The sequence below is a fragment of the Diadema antillarum genome, unplaced genomic scaffold, assembly GCF_040938485.1.
Source record: "Diadema antillarum isolate AM-2024a unplaced genomic scaffold, OU_Dant_1.0 seq00001265_RagTag, whole genome shotgun sequence".
NCBI lineage: Eukaryota > Metazoa > Echinodermata > Echinoidea > Diadematoida > Diadematidae > Diadema > Diadema antillarum.
Window position 1 is genome coordinate 795,216 of NW_027272047.1, and position 24,837 is coordinate 820,052.

The following is a 24,837-nucleotide window of genomic DNA, read 5'->3' on the forward strand; positions in this document are numbered from 1 at the left end:
CATTCCCGCGCAGAGACTGACGAAAGTCTTGTTTTTTGCCTTATCTTACGAGACTGACAGCTAAATCGCCAGAAATATGGATCCGTCGAAGCTTGTTGAAATCCTGCAGGGCACAATACACCCCGACATGCGAGAAACGGCAGAGAAACAGTTGGATGAGGTGGGTAAATTCCGACACAGGGTGGGAAAGATAGTGAGCACACGTGTGAATTGTACATGTAGCATATTGTTCGGAGAATGAATGAGATTGAGAATATCATGGCCGCTGGCATGGCATGTGACAGTTGATACAGTTTGAGTTAGTCAGTGTACGCTGAGTGGGACACGACCACAAAACTGTTTCAGTGTGTGAAATACACTAAGCCCACTATTCTATTTAGCACTTAAAGAATAAGGATTTACATATCACTGTCACAATGAAGCAAATCTTTATTCTTAGCTAACCATGGAGGGCATGGATCCAAACGGGTTGGACAGTTGGAGCATACACACACACACACACACACTAGGACAGTGTTGCACTTCAGTCACACTTAAATTTACAGACCGCAACCACCAATACACCATACATGGCATGCCATGAATATGATGAAACATTGTCCATAGGTCATTGGCTGGTTTAGCATAGTCTACAGTCCAGACTACCAGCAGTAGTGCAGTGTGTGTAGGGTAGTTACTTGTAGAAGTAATGTCGATTACCATTAGCGTTAGGTCGCCACTAAACATGCTAAACCTGTTAACTAAAGTTGCCAGACATTCGCATTGCATGTAACGCGCCTTGCAATCGGAGATCAGCTGGGGCGACAGATTTTCATCGCTCTCAAAAGACATTCTTAATTCACCTTTTTCCTCATGAATGATTATAATGAATGAATGATTATACACTGTAGGTCTATTTAAATCCAAATGTATTTTGCCCTTGACTTATGTAACACAACAGGTCACAAAACCATTTTTAATGTAAGAATGTTTTTGATTTTGAATGAATTTCAGGTGGCAGATTAACAAAGACTACAAAGTTTTTCAAATGCGATGATGCACAATGCATCCTAGACTGCATTGAATTGTGTGTATAACACATGCGCTAATAATGTAATATTAATACCTGGTGCGCTGTGGTTGGCGAACTGATTCAGTGCCTATCGTTTAATAGTTCGCCAACCCGGGAGTGCATAGGAAATACACGCAAGTGGCGAGTAGGCCTACATGTGTACATAGTGTATACGGTAATTGACGTTGTGTCAGAGTATTTAATGGGTAGACAAGCCAGTTTTATAGTCTGAAAACCTGTCTGTAGATCCTACTGTGAACAAGGGGTTATAACATTTTTGTACATGTAAAATTTAATGTTAGGAGGCGCACATATTCCACTATTGCACTACCAAGTACCGGTACACTGTAGGCTTACAAAATGTACAAGCCAATGTAGCAATGTCGCATTAAATATTACTCTGTGACTTGCCTTACAGTTTCCACCTGTGCAGAATTTGTGCATGCTTTATTCTTTTGTTCTGCTTCCTTTTGACACCCAATCATCCATTCCTAAGTGAAGCTGCTACATGTATGTCATCATCCTTGGATTCCTTGATTTGTTATGAATTTTTTGAAAAAAAAAATCATATTCTTTATTCTCATCACTATAAATTCTAAAGCTCTTCTAAAGCTCTTACAGATCTGGGCACTTGACGAGTGTGATAAGTACGATAATACGCCAATGGCGGTCTCTATTTAACTGGAAGAAGAAGAAGAAGAAGATGGTCAAATGCCAAAGTCTAAAAATCATGTGGAGGTCTCCTGTAAGAATAGACAAACTATTAAACATGAGATGGATCCCCTCCCCCCCCCCCCCCCCCTTGCCGTTGGTTGCAGGTTCACAAGATCATCGGCTTCACCCCAACGCTTCTCTGTTCTGTGATGGAGGAGTCGCATCCTTTCCCCGTACGCCAGGCGGGCGTGATCTACCTCAAGAACATGGTCACCCAGTTCTGGCAGCAGCGGGAGGCGGAGACACCCGTGGAGCCCATCCCCTTCAGCATCCACGAGAACGACAAGAACTTCATCCGGGACAACATCATCAAGGCCATCATCAGCCTACCGGAGCTACTGAGGTGGGTGTCGGTGACTTTCTTGAAGAGCCGGTAGAGCCGGTAGCATAGGGTGGGAAGGCTGGCCAAGTTCTGAGTGTGCATTTCCGGAATCCCCTTATCGAATTGCATACCTGGTACTGTAAAAGTGGAAATTTTCATGCATTTCGCGCAACAAGAAACTAGCACGAAAATAAGAGCACCCAAATATTTTTCTAATGTCATTGAATGTTTCAGTACTTGATGTCCTGATTCTGCAAAATTAAAAAAAATGAGAGGTTCATCTTACTCGGCCAAGCGTGAAAAATTACTTGCTCCGAAATATCCACTTCAATAGGTAGTTTGGGCTTTATCACACACAGCCAAAGAATCTGGACTGGAATCAACCATTACCAATGAGCATGCTACTCTTCATCGTTTTTAAATGAATTATGGTGGGCAGTGAATGCATTAAACCACCCATTAATCCCCACACTACTGGGCTTTTAACGGGGATGTTTCCCAAATGTATCCATAAAAATGCAGACTTAAAAGTGTGTCATGCTACAGTATTGGTAGAACACATCAGTGAAAGTTTGAAATTGAAACACACTCCAAAATGTCTGGTTTGTGAGTATGTTGGCTCCTCTATCTACAACCAGTGTGATGTCTTAAAGGATTAAATCAACACCAAGATGGCGATACTGCCCTGATTGTGTGCAATTTGTGGTGATGTGACACTTTCAGCATGTTTATTGATAGTAATTGCAGTGCATGTACACTTGTTATGATTCATTTTTTTCCCCCTGTTACCTGTAGAGTCCAACTCTGTGTATGTCTGAGTACGATCTTGAAGCAAGACTATCCCGGCAAGTGGGACAGTGTGGTGCCCACCATCGTCCAGTACATCAGCTCGGACGACACGTCTGTTTGGTTTGGCGGGTTCCTCTCTGTCTACCAACTGGTCAAGAACTACGAGTGAGTTTTCTGTCTTTTTTGTCTGTCTTTTTTTCGTGTTCTGTTTTTGTGATCTACTTGTGTAGTGTATCAAGGCAGATTGTAAGTGAAGGTACAGTCAAACCTGTCTATAGCGGCCACCCAAGGGATACGGAAAAAGTGGCCGTTATAGACAGGTGGCCGCTATAGACAGGTAATCCAACTTTGTGTACATTGCCTACATGTACATGTATCATCGTTGTATACATCTATAAACACTTACAGGTACATGTATGTGTGTACGTATGCACACGTGTGTATCATGCATAAAACAATGCCGGTGTTTATGAAATTGTTACACAGTACCGTAGCATGTGCACAGTCGTGAAGAAAACTTGACACTAGTGCATTATTGGGACTGAATAAGTGATGAATGCAACGGTGGCGATCACTGAACGTTGCCTAGGAATGACTGGCACGGCTAAAAAGCAGAAAAACACGCTGAATTATCGGCTCAGCTACGGCTCCATCAGGTTTTTGGCCGCTATAGACAGGTTAAAACCTACCACGGGAAACAAAATTTGTGGCCGCTGGCCGCGTTAGACAGGTGGCCACTATACACAGGGTCTTTAACATGGCTTTTCTCTCGGGGGGATTTTTCAGTGGCCGCTATAGACAGGTGGCCGCTATAGAGAGGTGGCCGCTAAGGCAGGTTTGACTGTATATTGTAGTTCTGCAGACGTTATTGTAGCATCTTGTGATGTTGTGTTTTTATGTTGTACATCAGATATCATAGTATTCTGATTCCTCTTGAAGGCATGGTGATCTCTTTTTAGCTCACCTGAGCCAAAGGCTCAAGTGAGCTATTGCGATCGCCCTTCGTCCGGCGTCCGTCGTGCGTCGTGCGTAAACTTTTTACATTTTCATCTTCTTCTTGAAAACCCCATGACCGATTTTCATCAAACTTGGCAGATAGCATCCCTAGGGGGTTAGGAACTCAATTTGTTAAAATGGGCACCATGCCCCACCCAGGGGGCCCCCAGGGGGGCCCAAACCCCCCAAAATTAAGGAATCTGTAAAAAGCTTCTTCTCTAGAACCAGAAGTGATAGAGCTAAGTTAATACTATGAGTTAGTACATTGATGACTGTAGTTTCAAGTTTGTTCATGGCAGAATCAGGGGTGCCCCCCTTGGGACCCAGGGGAGGGGGGTGGGGAAGGGTTCTAATGGGGCCTAAATTGTACATTTTCATCATCTTCTTGAGAACTCCATGACCCATTTTCACCAAACTTGGCAGGTAGCATCCCTAGGGGGTTAGGAACTCCATTTGTTAAAATGGGCACCATGACCCACCCAGGGGGCCCCCAGGGGGCCCAAACCCCCCCAAAATTAAGGAATCCGCAAAAATCTTCTTCTCTAGAACCAGAAGTGATAGAGCTAGGTTAATACTATGAGTTAGCACATTGATGACTGTAGTTTCAAGTTTGTTCATGGCAGAATCAGGGGTGCCCCCCTTGGGACCCAGGGGGGGGGGGGGGTGAGGAGGGGTCCTAATGGGGCCTAAATTGTACATTTTTATCTTCTTCTTGAGAACCCCATGACCCATTTGCACCAAACTTGGCAGGTAGCATCCCTAGGGGGTTAGGATCTCAATTTGTTAAAATGGGCACCATGCCCCGCCCAGGGGGCCCAAACCCCCCAAATGAAGGAATCTTTAAAAATCTTCTCTAGTATCAGAAGTTATAGAGCTGAGATAGTACTATGAGTGAGTACATTAATGACTGTAGTTTCAAGTTTGTTCATAGGAGATCCAGGGGTGCCCCTTTTGGGGGTAGGGGGGGGGGGGGGGGTGGTTGGAAGGGTCCAAATGGGGGCCTGAATTGTACATTTTCATCTTCTTCCTGAAAACCTCATGATGGATTTTTGTCAAACTTGGCAGGTAGCATCCCTAGGTGGTCAGGATCTCAATTTATCAAACTGGGCACCATGCCCCACCCAGAGGGCCCCAGGGGGCCCCAATTCCCCCAAATTAAGGAATCTTGAAAAAATTGGGCCCTTATTGTACATTTTCATCTTCCACTTGAGAATGCCTCGTCAAATTTTGGTAGAGCTGTGAATAATTTAGATTAGTGACTGTGTGAAAGGTGAACTTGCGATACTCAGGTGAGCGCTAGACCCGCGGGTCTCTTGTTTTTTGTTGATGTTTCCACTTTTTGTTTCAATAGACATTGTCATACTTGAGTTATATGAATTAATAAATTCTGCTCATTTCTTAGTTCGCGGAACAGCATGCGTACATATTTTAAGGTTTTAATAGCGATATAATGTCAAGTGGTGGATGGGGTCCAGGTACACCATGTATCTTTTTTAATGTGAGTGTGGTCCTGAAAAGAACCTGCATCATGTCAGCATTTCAATTTAAGCATATTTTTACATGCTCAGGGAAAAGTGACAGTCCAAAGACCTTTCCGAGAATGGTAACAAAGTGCTTATGAAACGTCTAGATTGAGTAAATCCTCTTCAGAACTGCACCTTCAAGACTGTACCTCAAAGAAAGAACACACGTTCCCAAATTCACAAAAGTGATTTAGATTTACACCGTTGTTTATGCACTTTTTTTTTGCGAACATATGACTGAAAAATTTCCTACTCCAACAGATGTCTAATAGCAAACATGCCTTGTTATGGGCATGTCAAAGGTACGCCTATTTCATGTGTAGACCATAGACCATGGTACAAGTTTAAACCATGGTCTAAATCTAAACAACCTTTGTGAATTTGAGCATTAGTGTACAGTGTGACCATCCACCCTGTAGCACACTTGATTAGTAGAATATCGTCATTTGATCTTTATTCTAATGAGTCAATGTGCATATTGTGTTGTGTCTGTCGTCCCATCAGATTCAAGCAGCCGGAGGATCGGGGCCCCCTGAAGGACGCCATGAAGTGCATTCTGCCCTGGATGTCGCAGCGTTGTGGTCAGTGCCTGCCGGATGCCTCGGAGCCTTCGGTTCTTCTCCAGAAACTCATCCTCAAGATCTTCTATGCACTTATTCAGGTCAGCAGTTGATTGGAAATGGTTCCCCAGCCTCGTATTCTATGAGCCCACATTTGTATCCCTATTTGAAAAATGCCAATGATATAATGTTTTTTTTTTCCCCAAAAAAAGAGGGGGGGGGGGGAATTGCAAATAATTGAAAACAAATTTCAGGTCTGTTTTGTCAGTTAATTTTATCAAAGTCTCAAAACAGAAAAGGTTGAAATTATAGTAAATCAATCCAAATACAATTTCAGGGTATGAAATTAAAACTTATTACCCACGTCTTGCATAAAACCCCATCCGATTTGCTTCAGTGGTCAAAGAGAAACGAAAATTTTTGTAGAGCATGTCAGGAATCCCTTCCCTCCAAGTTCTGCCCATTGTGTTCACACATTAACCCATTGAGGACGAGTCCCGAGTATACTCGGGCATGTGTCTATGGGAAATGCGTGTTGTAGCAAAATCAGTCCGTCCTCAACGGGTTAATATGCAGTTCCAGGAGCATCCAAGTGCTAAACTTTGAAGAATCACATCCACGACATGCTTCACAATGATTCACATTTCCCTGGTACCACTTAACCAAATTGAATGGAGTTTCCTGCAAAATATAGGTAAGAAGTTATATTTTTAGACCCTGAAATAGCATTAAGATGGTGTAATCATATTGGAAGTTGTCTATGCAAAAATCCGATTGTAATTTTTTTTTTGACATACTGTATTATCTCTCGTCAAACAGTACAACCTTCCCCAGGACCTGGTGAACAAGGAAGTGTTCACTCAATGGATGGGTCTTATACAAGCCATCTTGGAGCAACCAATCCCAGAGGTAAGGGTTCCATATTTAACCCTTTCTATGCCAGGAGACTCTGAAGAGTGTGTACAACACTATGTGGGTTTTCTGTGATGATAGGCACACAAAGCGCACACAGGGTTAATCCTCCTCCACACCTTCTTTTTCACATACACAGTTACTGAATGTTGTTTGTGAACTAGATACATTGTATACGCCATATATATATTTCGCGAGTCTAAATTTTCATGAATCGGGAATTCCCGATGGTTTCGCGAGTGGTTAAATTCGCGATCATGGAGTCCTGTACTGAGCGGAGAAATGTACGTGTTTACGTGTATGTCACATCCACATCGGGATCAGAGTCAATATTTTCGCATGTCTTTAACTTTGCGAATAGCACCTGACTTGGGAAATTCGCAAAAATAAAACCCTCGCGAAATATTTGGCGTATACAGTAGATAGATCATAGATAGATTGAGAGATAGGTAGATAGATAGGTATACAGATAAGTGGATAGATAGATAGATTGGTAGGTAGGTAGATAGACAAGTAGATAGATAGGTAGATACATAGATAGACAGGTGGATTGATGGATAGATACATGTAGGAAGAGATAGATAGGTAGATACTTTGCTTTTTTACTTCTTGTCATTTTTTTTTTGCTCAAAATTATCTGCTGAAGGTATTACTTTTTTCGGGTTGCCCGTCTGTTCCATATTCTTATCATTCGCAATTTTCAGAAAAACTGCCCAATTTAATAATTTTCTTGTTTTCACCTCCGTCAGAGCTCGCTGGAAATCGACATCGATGAGAGACCTGAGTTACCATGGTGGAAAGCCAAAAAGTGGGCACTTCACATCCTGTCCCGCGTCTTTGAGAGGTGAGACTTAGAAGACTGACTCGTTTTTCAATTTCCCAAATAGGTCATTACATGAGTAGAAATAAAGACCTACATAATAAATTAAATGCTATTACAACTCCTCTTTTCACTCAACTACCTGTAATTGATTCGTTGAAAAGACTAATTAAACAACACCTGCTGTTCGCAGTTCAAAGCAAGCAATCAAATCCCAATATTTACTCTTACTTCATACTTTCAGTTGAACTGTAGTAGCAAAAGGGCAAGAAATTTACCCTTGTTTTATTGCAAGAGTCAACAGTATCAAGCTATACAACAACCTTGCATTTAATCCAACAACCTTCTATAATCCAACAAACTTGCAATATCAAAAAAAAATTAATAAACTCAATCTTGAATGACAGATTTGGTCTGTATCCTAAGTGACCCTCTGGGTGGAGAGCACAGTGCGACTCACTTCACCCAGGAACTGAAATCTGGGAATGTGTACTACAAAGCCATGCGCCTGAGTACTAGCCAATGGCAACTCAACCTCACTTTTGGGCACGTAACAGAAATGGGCAGTGGCCAAAATGTCCATTTAGGTAATGCAAAAAAAAAAAAAGATGTTATTTGTAATGCCCCGCTGTTACCACTCACCCAGTCACTCAACGCTTTGCCTAACAGTTACCTATTGACAGTTTTGTTTGCTGTCGTTTTTTTATGCCTCCGCAACGAAGTGGCCGGAGGCATTATGTTTTCGGGTCGTCCGTCCGTCCGTCCGTCCGTCCGTCCGTACGTCCGTCCGTACGTCCGTCCGTCCCGTTTTGTTTTTGTCAATATCTCAAGAACCGTGTGGTGGTTTTACATCAAACTTGGTATGAGGGTATATCCTTGGGGGATAATACTTTGTGTAGATTTTAGGGTCAGAGGGTCAAAGGTCAAAGGTCACAGGTTATTTTGTGAAAAAAAATTGAAATTTCATGTTTTTCTCCATATCTCGCAAATGGTTCAAGGTACCTTCATGGAACTTAGTATATATACTTGTACTGATGGGCAGTGATTATCTAGGGAAGTTGGGGGTCATGGGTCAAAGGTCATGGGGGTCAAAGGTCAAGGTCAACTCCTCAAAATATCACTACTTTCCTTATATTTATGCAATGAATGAAGGTTTTTTTTTAACTTGATGTATACATGTCTTACCCAATATATATTCTGTGGGAAGTTTCTTGCCAAAAGGTCAAAGGTCAAAAGGTCAAAGGTCAAGTGAAAGTGCTGAATTGCACTTTTTCCTCCATATACCTCCAATACCTTGAAAAATTACTCAATGCATAAACTTATAAAAGGGTCAAAAGTCAAGTAAAAGTCATCAGTTCCCCAAATACCTGCACTCTGACATTTTAATCATTCATCCAATTGAACCTAGTTCTAGGAAAGTGAACATTCAGCACATTTGTGTCAAACCTGTCATTTTAATATTTTGCCAATTGTTTGAAACTGTCATCACACATTGTCAAGACATTGTACTATAGACCTATGAGGAGAACCATGCATTATGGCGGAGGCATATCAGTCGCCGTAGCGATATATCTAGTTTTTTCTGTGAGCACATGAAAATTCCTACAATTACATTGAAAAAAAAAATATCAGAACATGAAACAAAACAACAAGGAGAATAAAAGAATACAGAAATGCAATCTTTGAAAGAATCTTGTGAAAGTTCTAAGAATTCAGACCTCCCAACCTTTCTGACTGAAAAATTGGGATGAATTGGCTCAAAAGTAGGACAGAAAGAGCAGTTCCCATAGGAGTGTGCAGTAGAATTAACCAGAAAAGTAGGAAATTCCTGTTGAAACAAGAGCTGGGAATGGTCAAATTTCAGATTATTTCATTCAAATTCACTATGGTTGGGAGGTCTGCAAGATGGACGTAAACTTCACAAGAAGACAGAAACTGGGCCAAAACAGAAACAGTGAAACAGATTATTGTTACAAGCAAACGCGTAGAAGCACATGCACACACATACACACAAAATAAAAAAAAAAAAATTGATAAACGACATGACCCCTGAAAACACATTAAACTGAAAATTGCAATTTGAAGTATCACAGGAAAGAAAAAAAAAGAAATCAGTGATATTACAGCATTATGTATTATCTAATTCTTATCATGATTTGTCAAATTAATCCTTTATAAAACATAGAAATAAACAAACACACAGACAAACAAACTTTCAGGTCTTTAGTTTTGTTTATTTTATTTCTTTAAAATCTCAAACACCTGTCACTGATTTTCAAATTTTCACCCACAGGTATGGTAGTCCCGGCAACGTGACCAAGGAGTACGTCAAATTCTCAGACTGGTATCTGAAGACTTTCTCAGGTGAGTCCTTCTTAGCTGCAATGTAAAGAGTCTATTTGTACAATCCGTCAGCGATAAATTGAAACAGCCAAATGTGTGTTTTAAGGATGCAAAATACTCAACTTTGAGGCTTTGGTGGGATCTAGTAGTGGTAGAAGGTGTGATCTATCTTGTGACAAAATTTTTAATTGAAATTTGAGATAGTTTCAGAGAAAAAGTAGCTTTGCCAGTAAGCAATTGACGATTATTAGCACTTAACATAAATCTTCAAATGCAATTTTCTCGAAAGTTAAGTTTTGTGCTCTCTATGGAGGACTTTGATTTATTGTTGACCACTTGTATATGTGACCCTGCACCTCGAAACAAGCAAAAAATCGCCAGACATGAATTTTTAGTTAAGACCATATTCTGAAAGAGCAGACTTTAAGCTTTAAAATGATGTATAACTCAAATCAAATGGACTCTCCTAACCTATCTAAATATTGGAAAGAAAGCACAAACTCAGGAAAAGTGTGAACTGAGAAAAGAGGCTCTGAAGTACAGTGTCTATGCAAGCGCTTGATCTTTACCAAACCGTGCTGGCTGTGCGATGAATGGGACAAAAAACAGGAAGCAAACCACCAGAGTAACAACAATGAAAGGATTATCAGATTAAACTGAAATGAAGCATGCCTCATTAACACATTCTGTCCATAATCAATGCCAACTTTCAAAGCAGTAGCACTATCCTTTCAAAAGTTATTAGAGTTGAAAGTGAAGAGTGTGGACAAGGTTTTTCAGAAATGAAAAAGGGATTCTAAAGACACACCTAATCACACTATTCTACCAAAAATGTTCGAGATAAACTGCTAAAAACACACTTTCCTGCCCGTTTTATGATACCAAATTTTAGCATAATGTAAAAGAAGACCCGCTCTTTCAGAAAATATGAAAAAGTCAAGTTCTGCTAGGTTGACCCATTTCACTTATTTTCAGTCCTCACGCAAAATCAGTGTGTGCGACGTTATGTTCGTGTTGAGGTGCACGGTCACATATGTTCTGCTGTTTACAAGGCTTCTAGGAATCTTTTACCCCTGAATTATAGTTTACAAGAAGCTTAAAGGACAAGTCCACCTTCATATACATAAGGATTGAGAGAATGCAGCAAAATTAGTAGAACACATTTAATAGTGAAAGTTTGAGGAAAATTGGACAATCCGTTCAAAAGCTACAGATATTTTAAGGATCTGCGCAGCATAGAGATGTATACTATTAAGAACACTAGAGGGCGGACTCCGTAAAATCCCTGTGACCGATAGAAGGAGGCGTTCGCCATTTTGGTCCGGGCAAATTTCGACTAGCGACCGTATCGATAATGTGTAGCGCTAGCGGAGCATGCAGGGAGATCGACGACGGGATGCAACGGCAGTAGGCTAGCATCTGTGCCAAGGTCTCCATCGGAGTTTGGAAATCGAAAAATGTTCTTAGATTCGCAAATTCTACTTAAAGTAGCATATAGATCTATGTTGCAAAATGCCTGGTTCATGTGCTGCTGTTGGATGTAGAAACAGGAGAAAAGAAGGGGAGCGGAGTTTCCTTTCACAAGTAACTAAAATTACATTTATAGTGTGTGTTAAACAGATTGATTCAAGGCAAAAAAAAAGAAGGAAAAAGAAAAGAAAAGGTCTTGCAAAATTCGTCAGGGGCACTCCGCCCTTCCTCAGCTATTCTCGATCTATTGCTACTATAATATAGATAGCTAATACAGTACATAACTATATGCAAGCCGGCGGAACGGGGGAGGGGGCATTTGCCCTATTTCAAAAAAACCCCACAAAACTCTCCTTTTTAAGTTAAAAAAGTGCTCATTTCTAAGTGCCCTATTTGGCCCTTGAGCCCCCCCCCCCCAAAAAAAAAAAAAAAAAAAAAAAAAAAATTGTTCCTCCACCCTTTGCTATACCAGCAGTTAATTTCACTAAGATAGTGTGAGAAAAGCTCAGAATACGTAATATATGCCTGGTGACAGGACATATGCTCCGGCATTGATATCTTTCTGAAAATAGAATTACCATCATGGGTCTGATTGGGCTTTTGGTTCTTGTAAGAAAGGCAGGCTGAGGATTAGGATTAGGGTCACCGTGGGTGTCATGATTTGGGTTAGGGTTTATGTAAGCTTCAACATTAGCATTTCGAGCTTGAACATCAATATGTCATGGAACCAATATGCCTACACGTACTTATAAAAATGATTTATTTCATTTCCACCACCACCAGAAAAAAAAAATAGAAATACAATGAAACACTCGTATACACAGATAGGACTATAGAATGCAGTCCCCTCATACAGAAAAAAAAAATATATAACTGCAAAAAAAAAAATACAAAAATTGACGCAGTATACTGTATCACAAGGGGCATCCGGCAGTCTAGAGACCAAGAGAACCCTTTGTATTGCATGGACCATGGTCGTGTTGGTCGGCTTGAAAGTATTACCTCGTTGAGAATAAAGTAATTTTTTTTTATTTTCATTTTCTTTACCACTCATAATAAGAGATTGCTAGCAGCTTAAATTTTTGAGTTGTTTCCTTCTCTCATCTCCGACCCCCTCATCTTTTTGCTGAAAGGCAATACGTGTTTGAGCGCTTGTTGTATACGTGTTCACGTGTCCACCACTACTGCGCTGCCCAGACGCGATGCTTGTTTTTGCCCGGACAAAGATGGCGCGCGGCCTCTTCATCTCGGCACACGAGCACTGCGTACGCGCCACACGCAGTCCGCGCTCTAGTATATTATTAGTATACATCTCTATGCTGCGCAGTCACTGCTGGAAGAGAAGACTACAACAGTGTATGATGTCACATGCGTACAACTATATAAGGAAAATAAAAAGAGAATTTCACAAAACTTTACTTTTTTGAATAAAGTGCACATTTCTTCGACTTGCTGTGACGTATGTTACAGGTATTATTATTCCCCCTGCCTTCTGAAAGAGAGAAGTTGAGTGTTCTTTTGTTATGCGAGAAAAATGGAAATATGTTGAATTTTCTTTATTCTTCCTTTATATCGTTGTACTCATGTGACATCACAAGCTGTAGTAGTCTTTTCATCCAGCCGTGACTGAGCAGAAACTTCAAAAATTCATAACTTTTTAACGGATTGTCCGATTTTGCTCAAACTCTCACTGATGTGTTCTAGTATACGAATATTGCTGCATTCACTCAACCCACATGTCTATGAAGGTGAACTTGTCCTTTAATAAGTAACTGATTAAGAAAAAAATGTTCATGCATAGTAGTCATATTTGATGAAATGTGCATTGTCTGAGAAAATTAACACTGCAGTCTTTGTCTAAGAGCAGATTTTAATGTGCATGGAAAATGTTATGGCTTTCACAGGGGCCGAGATTTGAAGGTCCCCCAATTGTCTTCATTGCTCAAAATAGGCTCAGTGCAGGTAGAGTTGGCTTGATGTAATTTTGCAAACTTTTTCACTAGCATTCAGTAGTCGATCCAAATTTGACCTAGTTGTAAAGTTAGCAAAGCTCTCGTAGATGTAGCAATGTACCTCAGTCCAGCAGGAAGGCTAGGCCATGGTGACACAGTAGGGATTGGAGGGGATTGAATTATTTCTCTTCTTTGACAATGTTGAAAGTGTCCAGACACACAGAAATTGGCGAAGAAAGCACTCTTGCATTGCAACTGATTGACAAATTGTCTTACATCGACATAAGTGAGCTCTGAATTAACAGTGTGTACAGTAAGGATTCAACTTATAGGATGCGTATTTGAACAAAATCAAATGTACATGTGTCAGTACCTTTTGATAGTTGTATCATTGTCCATCAAACATAGAATTTGGAATTGATAAAAAAAAGTGTGGAGATTGTCGCGAAAATGAAGATTTTACGGACTCTCGCCACCTGTTTTGTTTTTCAGTGAGCGTGCTGACCAATGTCTTGAGGATACTGGAGCAGTACCGGCTGAAAAGCTACGTGGCGCCGAGGGTCTTGCAGCTAGCCTTGAACTACCTGAACACAGCGTGAGCATGCACTCTTATTACAACGATGGATATTAGAATATCATTCCATCATAAAGCAGTTGAAATAATTAAGTCTGTTTGTATAGTATAATTTCATATCAGTCCAACAGAATTTTGTAGTAGTAAAGGAAAGTATTTTTTTTTTTCTTATGCCTTTGCGATCCCTGCTATTAAAGTATTAAAGCAAAGAAAGTGCTAAGTTCAATTCTGTACAAAGCATGAAAATTGAATATGCAAATGAAAATGACTAAATGTCAGTAATCCCCAAAATTGATATCTTCTTTCTAGGGATTTCACTATTTCGTGTGCAATGTTTTTTCCCATATTGAGATACATATGCATTACTTTTTTATGTGTGTGAAAAATCTATTATTTTAAGATTGTTTTGTCTTCCTTTGATTTTAGAAAAAAAAAAAGAAATTAGTATTAAAAAGACTTTTTGTATACCTATGTTCACAGATCCTCATCATTATTACAGTTTTAATTCATTTCCGGGACTTGCACATAAATGTAAATGTGTAATGCATGTATCTTTGAATTTCAGAGGTGGGGGGGGGGGGGGGGGGATGTATTCCATTGAAATTCAAGATTACTGCTTCATTTGTCACATGCAAGATTCTAAAAGAAAGGGAGAAAACAGGCTCTTTTGTTCTCTATTTATGTGGATTCTAGGGTCAGCCATGGGCTCTCGTGGAAAGTTCTGAAGCCGCATATTGAGGTAAGAGAGCTAGTATGAGAACACCCAGTGTAATTCTTTTTCATTTCAAAGTAAATGTTTATACATTGTATGCACACAATTACAATCGGCAAATGGAGAGAAAATGAGGTTTTGTAGTCTCCGCCAAGGGAGGAGGTTATGTTTTCATTGGCGTTGGGTTTGTTTGTTGGTTTGTTTGTTTGTCTGTGTGCAAAATAACTCAAAAAGTTGTGAACGGATTTGGATGTAACGTACAGGGAAGATTGAAAATGACACAAGGAAAAGAAGATTAAATTTTTGTAGTGATCTGCAATTTTTGTTTTGTTTTGATCTTACGAAGGATATTCAATATTTTGGCAGGTAGGGTTAATGTACTTGGGAACTCAAGTTGCACATTTTTTGAGGTTTGCATACGCACAATAAAATGTGTGCACTAGTTTCTGTTAGGGCGAGGGACACCGCGCAGCTGGAAGGTGATGACATAACAACAGGCTTCTACAAAATGTAAATTTGGAAACAGGGCAATTTTCACCATGCCTACGTATTGGTGGAAATCACTGATCTCTATAGAAGAACAAGATCTTTGGTGGAAATGAGCTGTTTGGTGGAGGTGTGCGCTCTCAGAGTGCTTCTCTAGCTTGGTAATATTGCTATACTGCATATTTTACTTTAACGAACAAGTTTGGAATAGAATTTTGCAAATGCCATTGGAAGTGAATGCATCCATTCACAAAGTTGGCAAGCCAAACTTTAGTCCTACTGAACTTTATTATCGTCCACCTTGTTCACATTCTTTGGACTGCGTGCCAGTACAAGTATGCGTGCACATCGCATTCGTGTCAGGATCAGAGTTGATATTTCTGAGCGTTGTGAGATCCACGAATATCACCTGAATCCCCAAATTTGTGGAAATAGATTCCCTTTGAATGTATGGCATGAATAGTAATCAGTGGCGAATCCAGGCTTGGGCGCACCGGGCGCGATCCCCCCCCCCTTTATTTTTCGTAAAAAACAAAAGAAATAAAATGAAAAACAAAATGGGGATGGGGTGCGTGCCCCCGCCTTTAATTTTGTAAAGGGGAATTCCTGGATCATGGATCTGCCCCTGGTGGTCCTTGACTGACTACTGACATGTGGTAGGAAGACAGCTCACCTTTACTTCCTCGTCTCTTCTTCTTTGTCTTCCACCAGACGATGATTCGAGATGTCCTCTTCCCTCTGATGTGCTACACAGACGAGGACGATGAGCTGTGGAAGGACGATCCCTACGAATACATCCGGCTGAAATTCGGTGAGGCCCGGTCCCCTGTTGTATAATATTATGATAACTTTATAATTAGTTGTAACTATGCACTGAATAGCTACCATGGCAGCACTATTACATGTCCAATTAAAGCCAAGAAATTGTTGATGGTTGCCAGTGACTGCAGAGTTACCATCGATTGGAAAATTACCATAGAGATATAAGCTGCGAAGCCCTGTAAATGTACGTTTCACCTATCCCCAGAAAAAAATAAAACATTGCTTATTCTCATGGTGTCCCTTACCGTTTAGTCAGACAGATGTAACAAAATGAATAAAGAAATGCACACATGAGAAAAAGGAGTTAGTATTTGCAAGCTTTGTCTCTGAGTGGGCGTTCACTTGTGAGCTTGCAAACCGTCAACATCATCTTCGTTTCCTTGTCCATCTCCAGATGTCTTTGAGGACTTCATCTCGCCCGTGACGGCGGCCCAGACGGTCCTCCACTCCAGCGCCAGCAAGAGGAAGGAGGTCCTCTCCAAGACCATGGGCTTCTGCATGCAGGTGATCACCGAACCCAACGTCGATCCCCGCAAGAAGGATGGCGCCCTTCACATGATCGGCACGCTGGCCGAAATACTCCTGAAAGTAAGTGACGGCAGCATTGTCATGCGTGATCTCCAAAAATGTTGTTTTGGGATAGTGCTAGTAAAGATTAGACATACCAACTAAAAAATTTGGAATAATATTGTGATGACCTCATAATCTGTGAGTGTGCATATTATCAACAAAAATACACCATTGCAAAAGAGGAAACTTTTTTTTTTTTTCCGTGCCTCCGCCTGAAGGGTGCTGGAGGCATTATGTTTTCATAATGAAGTGAACATTCATCACATTTGTGACAAACCTGTTATTTCAGTATTTTGCCAGGTATGTGAAACTGTCATCACATATTGTCAAGACTTTGTACTACAGACCTACTGCATGAGGAGAACAATGCATTATGGCGGACTCAAGGCATACCAGTCGCCATAGCGACATTTCTAGTTTCCGTTAATCTCTCTGCTGAGCAAATGTTAGTGATCTTTGCCAAATACCCTATCCAGAAATTAATGGATGGGAGTGATAAGTACAAAATGCAATGTTTTTTCTATTTTCATTTTATTGCAAAAAGTGTGATATTTGTGATTTTTGGCACACCATGAAATGAGCAACTTGTGTGTCACATTCATTCACAGCGATTGAAGAATTTATTTTAGTTTCATCTCGAAGAATATCAGTATATTTGCTGATGTCACTTTCTAGGCTCTAATGGGATAAAGCTCTAAGTTTTCAGACAGTATGTGGGATGAAAGAGCTCAATACTGTCATCTTATTGGTGCATATGAACAGCCAACACAGTCATTGTCCTTTATTCTCTCGTCTATCTGTAGCAACGCACAAAGTGTAATGCAATAATTTTGCACCTTGTAAGATTCAAGATGTAATTTGTGATTTTTGTCCGGTGTCGTTTCAGAAAAAGATGTACAAAGATCGGATGGAGGAAATGCTGGTTGCACACATCTTCCCAGAATTCCAGAGTCCGCACGGTTACATGCGAGCCAGGGTAAGAAACTTTTAGTATATCTTTGTAGTGTATTGCATCCTGAGGAGCTGACATACATCTATGTTAATTTGTTTGCTCCTTGCCAGGGGCCTGTTCCATAAAGAGTTGCGGTAGTGATCTCACGCTCGATTTATTGAGCGTAACTCGGTGAATCGAGTGTTCTGTTCATTAACGCAGTGTAAGTCCCATTTCATAAAGACGCTTACGCTTGATTTCAGAGAAGCATCAACTGTAACTTTGAGAGTAGATTGCAATCAATAGCAAAATTGCTTAGGAAATGCAATTTGTGATTGATTGTAACTTATGCTCAATCTTTATGAAACAGGCCGCTGGTTTCATTGCTGCCTCAAACCTGTTTGAGAACATTTGAGTCACAATTCCTATTTCTTAATTATTTTTTCATTTATTTATTTATGTGTATCTTTTAATGTGTAATTATGTTTTTGTTCAATTATTTGCTTATGTTTTTATATCAGATTATTTATTCATTTTTATACACATTCATTCATCCAATCATTCATTCAACCTTTCCTGTACTTTTTCATTCACTCTCTCTTTTATTTATTTGATAATGTATGTACTGCATTATTTATTTTTTTTTATTTGTTTCATCATTTGTTATTCGTTACAATTTTTTCGTTGATTTGTATTCATTCATCCTTTCATCCCTCCTTCCCTCCCTCCATCCATTCATTCATTCTTTCTTTCTTTGTTTCACTTTTTGGATGTGGACAGGCCAACTGGGTCATGCACTCCTTCAGTGAGATCAAGTTTCGCAGTGATGCCAACCTTCAGCAGGCGCTGGACTGCACCCGCCACGCCCTGGCCCGCGACACCGACATGCCTGTGCGCGTGGAGTCCGCCTTTGCCCTCCAGATGCTCATCACAAGTCACGACAAGGCCAAGGAACTGATCCAACCTCACGTCAAGGAGGTCATTGAGGGTAGGTGATGAGGGTCTACCTTTCCACCCCCTCCCCTTGATCCTTTTGGAAGCATCACGACATTTTGAAAGGTCCAGGAGTAATGTCTTCCAGCGTCATGTATAAAGTCTTATGATAATACACCTTAGATTTTTTTAAAAGAAAGGAAATGAAAAACTATCAAAACTTACTGAATGTCATGTGAGAATGAGTTGAACTAAGAGCAAGGGTTGGATTTTTTGTTGTTGTTGTCGAAATGAATTTACTGGAAATTTGTAGCATTGTTTTCGCCTCCTTCGTAGAGAAGTTCCCAGTTTTATAATTCCGAGGAAAGGCAGCCTACCCTCTACAATATAGCAGCTTATCACCTATCTACTGCACTTTTATGGGTTGCAAAAGAAACACACAAACTTTAAGGGCTGCTTTTGGCAAAATGACAAGTGGATTCCATGACATTTGCTCCTGCGACTGTTGCTCCCATGAAATGTTTACACACTAGGCCAAACGTAAATTCTCCTCGCAAACATAACCCTAACCCTAATCCTAATCCTCATGTCAAACTAAACCTTAGAACCCTATTACACCTCTAACCCTATCACTAACCCTCAGTCCTTGGAGAAAATAAGACCAGAGCAATTGTTGCAGGAGCAAGTGTCGTCTGAGCAAATGTCGTCTTACGCACTCGTGAAGAAGAAATATAGCCGTTCGTGTTGAATATCTTGGTGATTATAGAGGTAACGCGGGGAATATACAATGTGTCATTTTACAGCTCTCCTGGTCGTCATCAGGGAAACAGAGAATGATGACCTGACGAATGTCATGCAGAAACTCATCTGCACCTACGGCGATGAGATCATCCCCATCGCTGTAGACATCACGACACACTTGGTAAGGTGGAACTTGATTGATGTTACCCTTTGGATTTTAATATATGCGCTGACATGTCGAGCAGATATTATATAAATTCAGTGATACAAATCATTTGTGCATGTTTTCATGTGATGCAAAGATATTAAAGATAATACTTTCACAGAATTTAGTGTTCCAGTAGGTTTTTATCATTCCGAGAGTGACACAACTGCATATATTTTAGCTAATTATCTCTACTCCCTTTAAATGGCTTATAATGGGTGATAACTGGATTATTCCCTGTACACTTTCTCTCTGCATTTGTAGTGTTATTTGGTGGATATATATTCACTTGTCATCTCTTCATTTTGTTCTGTAAGCTGGGATATATATATATCACTCTCTTTCTTTCTCTGTGCATTTTCAAATAGTACCGTGGAAATATGTTTACCATATTTCCTTCTTTCTGGATATTAGCTGGAAGATGTACATTTCTTGTTTCTCTGTCTCTTGTCAACTTGTGTTATAAAACTTGAAAAAAGTTTTTGCTTCCTTTCTCCTTGTACTTTGGTGGCGCAGGCTGACACATTCTCGAATGTGATCAACAGTGACGACGCCACGGACGACAAGGCCATCACAGCCATGGGGATCCTGAACACGATAGAGACGATATTGACTGTAGTGGAGGAGAAGGAAGAGGTATAAAACACAGGACTAATTTACAGCATTCATTGTTTATAAACAAACATGGTCATAATGAAATTATTCATTTAAACAGCAGAGAAAAAAATTCAAGTCATAATGAAATTTAATTTAAACAGCAGAGAAAAAAATTCAAGTTATAATGAAATTTAATTTAAACAGCAGAGAAAAAAATTCAGGTCATAATGAAATTTCATTTAAACAGCAGAGAAAAAAATTCAGGTCATAATGAAATTTAATTTAAACAGCAGAGAAAAAAATTCAGGTCCAAATATTAGTGCCATTAAAGTCTATGGTGCAAAATCCTTTCCATTTTAAAATAGATTCCAATATAACCAAAAACAGAAATACCGGTCTTGAGGTCTTGATGATTATGGGAGTCACTTACATTTAAACAAAGATTGGATTTGCTCTGTGTTTCAGATTGTTTTAGAGCTGGAGAAGAAGATCCTCCAAGTGGTGGGAGTGGTACTTCGCAACCATGTCATAGGTGAGTCATATACTGCATACGCCGAATATTTCGCGAGGTTTTTATTTTCACGAATTTCGCGAGACAACTGCTATTGGCAAAATTAAAAACACATAAAAATATTGACACTAATGAAGATTATAATGTGATGTACGCGTATACATTTCTCTGTTTAGTACAGGACTCCATGATCGCGAATTTAAACACTCGCGAAATTGTCGGGAATTCCCCATTTGCGAAAATTTAGACTTGTGAAATATATGGCGTATACAGTACCAGCTGCTTTCTAATAGAGTAATTAAATTGATGGCTGTTTCTGTATCTTGTTCTTTACATAGCTCAGCAATAATGTAAGCCTGCTTGCCAATATTCCATCCACTTCTTTCATTTTGCTTTTTGAAAACTAATGGTGCCGACAAAAAAATAAAGATCAAAGACAAAAGGCACAAGCAGTTCCATATCGGGAAGTTTTTTCCAAGAACATCTCTCAGTTTACAACTTATGATTTTTGTGAGTGATGTCTGTTTCTGTGTTTTATTTTGTACTTCATGCACCAATAGCATACACCTGTTTGCCAATTCACCAGCCATTCTTCCATTTTGGATTTTTGAAATTAAATGGCACAGAAATAACTTAAAAAATAGGAAGCACAAGCAGTCCCTTTTCAGGAAAGTTATTTTATTAGAACTATTCTTCATTTGTCTTAGATTTCTACGAGGAGGTGTTCTCACTAATCTTCAGCATGACGTGTACCCACGTCTCCCCACCCCTCTGGGAAGTCTTCTACTTCCTCTTTGAGACCTTTGCCCATGACGGCTTCGACTTCTTTGTAGGTGAGTAACAAGCCACGCCCCTTTGAATTCACTACTACTCTGGCTTGGAGCAATTATTCAGAGAATTCATGATTTCTATTGGAATCAATTTTAGAATTTCTTTGTTTTCACTTTTGCAAAGTACATGTGACATGATATGCTACCATGTAAGTCTTTCTAGGGCTGGCATACACTTTTTAAGAATATTTTCCTTTTATTTTAGATGAATTAAAAAGAAGATATCATGGTCCACTAAGTAGTTTATTTGAGAGGTGTGATAATTTTAATAGCAGTGATGATTTTCTTCCAAGTGACAGTCATGGGACCCTGCAGTTAACCCCTTCCATTTTATATGAAGTGAATGGTTTCCCGTGCATTTGGAATGATAAAATCAGAAATGCAATGCAAAAATGTGAAGTTATAGGATCTGTGTGCTATAATATGTTCGTTGACAATAACACATGTGCTATGTGTACCAGGTATATTGCAGTAGGGTTATGACGTAAACTGTTTTACAGTGACAGTGAATATAGGGATATAAAGGTCAGCCAAGTGACATTTTCTTTAATATGATCGGCCCAAAGTGAAAAAAAGCTATGATATAAATCTCCAATATATGCCCATGACATCGTTGGCTTTACAATTCCCTGGAGTAAACGAGAATAGGTGAGAAAAACAAGGAAATGAGCCTTAATGCCAACAGTATAGCACTGATAGTGCCACGCCTGAAGATTGTTCTCATTTCTTTGTGGGAAATTTTGTAATTTTGACTGTGTTTCCTACGTATGTGAGTGAGTCTGCAGTTATCTGATTAATGGTCCACCATTCATTGACAACCTCCATAGCGTACTAGCATTGTCCTTAACTTTTGCCGCTAGCTTCAACCAGGAAGTGTAGAGAGATTACCATTGTTATTCCCTGAAGCAAGCGGATAGACCAAAAGCCTTTTTCAATCTCCTCTGTCAGTAAAGCCATGAGTTTGTTTCCTTGAAGCTACACTGGAATTTTGGGGAGTTGAAATTTGTTGACGAGTAAATTCAAATGTGGATGTATCGACAAATGCAGTTCATAGTTAAAATCAGCAGACCTTGAAAATATTTAATTACAAAGGTGTTTGTAATTAAAAAAAAACAAAACAAAACACCAAATTTAGCATTATATATTGATTTTAGTTTGCAGCAATTTTCTTTTGATTGTTTGTTTTCCATCTTGTCTCACAACTGGAATATGCAAGTTACTTCAAACTGCCTGTTTTGTTTCTTGTGGCAGTACAACATTTCATGACTTTCTGCAAAAGATTAATGCCAAATGTATGATGTTAAAACTTTTCACGTACTTCGTCGGCATATATCATTTCCAATACAGTAATGGTTACTTTGCACTTGTGATAATATTTCAATATAACTCCATCCCAAACGTATCCATCCCCCCCTCCCCCCCCCCCCCCCCCCCCCCCCATATGCCAACCCTGTCCCCAGCCTTGTTCCATCGACCGCTACAGTCCATCTCTTTTAAGAATCAGAATTGTAAAAAGCAGTTTAATTTGTTCTGTTTTGTTGAGATTACACATTTTTTTTCTCTCTCTCTTTTTCTACAGAAATGATGCCAGCCCTTCACAATTACGTGACCACAGACCCAACAGCTTTCATCAGCCAACCAAAACACCTCCAGATCATCTATGAAATGTGCAAAAAGGTCGGCAAAAGTTTTCTTCTGTTAAGATTTGCTGTCTTGGGAGACTTATTATTGTATTTCAACCCACGTTTGAATTTTGATATATCATGTAAATCTCTATTGCAAAAAGAAAAAACACAGGACGAGCAAAAGTGGTCATCATCACTGCAGTGTCCATATAAAACCTCATGCATTTTATTTCATATCACACATTTGTGATGGCATTAAAGCTCATACAGTTTATTTCATATCATACATTTATAATGGCATTACACCTCATACATTTATTTTGTATCATACATTTGTAATGGCAAGAGTAGGCATGTTGTTGTTGATGTTGCTATGTTTGACTCTATCTTCCAGGTTCTGACAGAAGACACAGATGAAGATGCCCAGAGCCACGCAGCCAAACTCTTAGAGGTCGTACTCATCCAGTATAAGGGACAAATTGACGACGTAAGCCAACCATGTGGCCAGTGTATAGTGTAAGCTTGTGTGCGTTCCTGTGTATGGTGTAGCTTGTGTATGCCCCTGGTGTATTGTGCAACTTGTGTAAAGTGTAATTTGTCCTTGATGTGTGGTGCACCTTATGTGTAGTTTTGCGCCCCTGATGTATGATGTGGGCAGTAGCTCATGTGTAGTGTTACAGTGTGCCCTTGGTGAATGGTATACTAGTGTGTGTAGTATTATGTACTCCTGGTGAATGGTGTAGCTTGCATGTAGTATTATGTACCCCTGGTGTATGGTGTAGCTTGTGTGGAATTTATGTGCCCCTTGTGTGAAGTGTTATGGGCCCATTGTGTGTGTAGCCCATGAGCTGTACAGTGTTCCTCGGTGTAGCTGGTGTACAGTATTAATCTTGTGTGCAGGGGAACGACTCAGTATCCAATAATGAGATGCGTAATCACTGTGATGTCAATTTTATAGGGTTGCTCAAATCCCACATGTATACCACAAAAATGATATTTTTCGGGGGAAAATTTGCTGTGGAAGCAAGAAATCTTACTTTTTTCACACTATTGATAATTATCAATTACTTCTTAGTAAAATATTCTTCAAGGAACAAATGCCTGATCTTCATAAACCCCAGTTTATTACCACGGCCTTCTGATCAGACTGAGGTGCATTGTTACATCTTGGTGGGTTAGCTTGATTGATAGGTCAAGTTTGGAGGAATGAAGCAGCTAGTGCGTGACCTAGTGAGCACATGGAGGATTTTATGGTGTGACTTTGAAGTAGAGGCTTTGATATGAATCTATAAAGCTTCAGTGTAGGTAAAACTGCTGTGCTTTTCTTCATTTCAACTCGATTCAATTCAATGTTTATTTCCACAAACAAAAAGTGTAAATACATCATACATTTTTGTACATTTCATAGTAGCCACTCGTCAGTAAAGTTTTGAATGTTTTCCCTACAGGCTGTGCCGCTGTGTGTGGAGCTGGCCCTCGCCAGGCTAACGCGAGAGGTCAAGACCACGGAACTACGACAAATGTGCCTGCAGGTCGTGATTGCTGCCCTCTACTACGACCCCCAGAAAACTCCTTGACCTTCTGGAGAAGGTGCGCATTCCCAACACCAACGAGGCGGTCATCGTCCAGTTTGTCAAGCAGTGGCTCAGTGACACAGATTGTTTCTTAGGGTGAGGTTACAATTCTCTCTTTTCTAGTTGTTTGGTCTGACTGTGTTTTTGTAATTTTTTGCCTATGCCATACAGCATGGTTTTGAAATAATCAGTTATTGATAAGATATGAATAATTGTGGAAAAAAATAATGAGTTGAATTCTTCCTCTCCACGTATGTGATTGTAAGAGTCCAGC

At 39.9% G+C, this 24,837-nt stretch overlaps 1 protein-coding gene across 1 annotated transcript in view; it reads left to right on the top strand.

Moving 5' to 3' along the window:
• LOC139745432 (importin-7-like) overlaps window positions 1-24,837 on the top strand; it is a 32,031-nt gene continuing 7,194 nt past the window's right edge. The window contains 21 exon segments of the mRNA XM_071655821.1: window positions 1-160; window positions 1,870-2,108; window positions 2,883-3,041; window positions 5,900-6,056; window positions 6,775-6,864; window positions 7,617-7,711; window positions 9,981-10,051; window positions 13,945-14,047; window positions 14,720-14,765; window positions 15,936-16,035; window positions 16,441-16,634; window positions 17,503-17,592; window positions 18,328-18,535; window positions 19,284-19,402; window positions 19,943-20,062; window positions 20,489-20,555; window positions 21,242-21,367; window positions 22,944-23,041; window positions 23,384-23,476; window positions 24,438-24,554; window positions 24,556-24,659. Coding sequence (XP_071511922.1) covers window positions 77-160; window positions 1,870-2,108; window positions 2,883-3,041; window positions 5,900-6,056; window positions 6,775-6,864; window positions 7,617-7,711; window positions 9,981-10,051; window positions 13,945-14,047; window positions 14,720-14,765; window positions 15,936-16,035; window positions 16,441-16,634; window positions 17,503-17,592; window positions 18,328-18,535; window positions 19,284-19,402; window positions 19,943-20,062; window positions 20,489-20,555; window positions 21,242-21,367; window positions 22,944-23,041; window positions 23,384-23,476; window positions 24,438-24,554; window positions 24,556-24,659 — 2,480 coding nt within the window. The 5' untranslated portion in view covers window positions 1-76.